The 2,033-nt window shown below is 29.7% G+C and overlaps 1 protein-coding gene across 1 annotated transcript in view; it reads right to left on the bottom strand.

The window, feature by feature from the left end:
- LOC110280508 (RHOMBOID-like protein 1) overlaps positions 1–1,792 on the bottom strand; it is a 3,183-nt gene extending 1,391 nt beyond the window's left edge. The window contains exons 1-2 of the mRNA XM_021141583.2: positions 1,333–1,792; positions 6–158 (exon numbers count right to left, since the gene is read on the bottom strand). Of these exons, the coding sequence (XP_020997242.1) occupies positions 6–158; positions 1,333–1,646 (467 nt within the window). The 5' untranslated portion in view covers positions 1,647–1,792. The remainder of the gene's footprint in view (positions 1–5; positions 159–1,332) is intronic.
- Between the last annotated feature and the right edge of the window lie 241 nt (positions 1,793–2,033).

Genomic DNA, 2,033 nt, shown 5'->3' with positions numbered 1-2,033 from the left:
CAAACTCTTGCTCAAGGCGAACCCCAATGATTATAATACCAAACATATTTGCCAATAAGTGGAACACCCCTCCATGTAACCATATGCATGTGATGAGGCGCCAAACCTGCTTTCTGTAAACCACTTTTTGCACGTCCAAAGCCCCCATTTTCTCTAGCCTGAAAATTAACTAGTTGTTTAGTCACAATATACAATTCTATAAGGAAAAGTATGTGGAACCAAAAAGGGATCAGTCAAAACATAAACAAAATAATATTAAATTAATTAATTTAATTTTTATTTAATTTTTAATGTTTGTTAATAATTGCCGTTTTGAATAAAATCTCTCATTGACTAATATGTTTCAAATCCCCAATAATCACGCCTGGGATCACGGAACCCTTTCAGCAAGCCCGATCCAAAATTTATTTTCCCTTTTGTCAAACACAAATTCGAAAAATACATAAAAAACATCCATTTAATATGAAAAAGAAACATTCTCATACTTAGTAGAAGAAACATCCATATATATTAACTCGTAAAGATTTTGTATTCATCGAAAGATATTTGGCTGGATTTTGGTTGATATGCTTTTGGTTCCCTAGCTTTACTCATTCTATAAAATTAAATGTTATTCGTCTATTCTCAAGTTATCTGTCGTTTTATCTAATTACACATGTTAAGAAATCTAAAATAAAAAGTTATTATGAAAAAAAGTAAATTTACAAACTATTCTTATTTTAAAAATAAACATCTTAAATATGAAAAATACATCATGACAATTTACATTAACTTGATATTAATTTAAGGTTATAATTGATAATTCAATAAAGCATTTTGTATAAAACAAATAAGAATGATAAATAATGTGAAAACAAAACAAATTAAAATGTCCCAAATAACAATAATTTAATTTAAGACTAGTGTTAGAGAGCCAATTTCTTTTTCCGATAAACGTTAATTAATTTTTTTAAAATTATTTTATTTATCTTAAATTAAAAAAAAAGTCACCAAAAAAAAAATTCAAATTCAAGACCCTAAATAATAAGCTCTTAATTGAGTTAATTCTAAATTCTAAATTCTCAAAAATAAAAGAAATTTTAGAGTTGAAAAAGAAAAAATTAATTAATATTAACTAACTAAAAGTTTATTCCTGTATTTTCTCTTAATTCGATGCAAAGTAAATCAAGTATTGCAGCTGAAGCTTAGCGCATATATTAATTCATGTGTCTCTTAATATGGTGCATGTTCTTTTAAATATTGTGATAGCTAGGATTTATAATTGTCCAATTTATTTGAAAAAAAAAAAAGTATTCAAAAGAAGAAATCAAATAAGCATGACCGAAAGCTCACGTGAAAGTGGAAGGCCCAAGAAGGGGATTCTCATGGAAGGACTGAAAGCAGAAACGGCCAAGGAACCTGGCAATGCAGGAATATGAATTCTTGGGACAATTGTTGACATACATGGTGATGATGAACACAAACACATTTGCAATGACAAAGGTTGGTATCAACCAAGAAACCCATTTCATGAAATGCTTCACTTCCTTCTTTTCAACTGTAACTGCTTCTTTTGAAGGCATAGGCGGGTCTATCTCCATAGGGAGCACCATAGTCCTGCTTCTCCTAGAGTTTACCCTTAGAGATAGTGGTGCCTCTTCCTCCATATACAATAATGAAACTCTTCAGTTAAAAAGAAATCCAAGTATTGAACTACTATTCAGACCAATTATGATTGAAGTCTAGACATAGCATGCATTATAGCAAAATGGTAATAAGGCAATGAATGAATGAAGAAATTAAAGATGATTGATAATTTGATAAGTCTAACGTTAATGGGCAACTTTTATCTTGTTGCACACTTTGTTAGAGCGGTTTTGTTGGGTTGTGGTTGGAGTTTTTCTTTGCTGAGAAACGAACAGTGTGTTTTCCAACATATATAACAATGTTTCATGCTATGGTTGTTGGAACAAGTAAACAATGAACAAAACAATTAATAATTAATGACATTGTTTTTAATCAAATTGACATTTGGATGCTTAAAGTTTAGAGAC

This window comes from Arachis duranensis, chromosome 4 (assembly GCF_000817695.3).
Source record: "Arachis duranensis cultivar V14167 chromosome 4, aradu.V14167.gnm2.J7QH, whole genome shotgun sequence".
NCBI lineage: Eukaryota > Viridiplantae > Streptophyta > Magnoliopsida > Fabales > Fabaceae > Arachis > Arachis duranensis.
The sequence above is the reverse complement of the archived record's forward strand: the minus strand, read 5'-3'. Positions and strand labels throughout refer to the sequence as shown.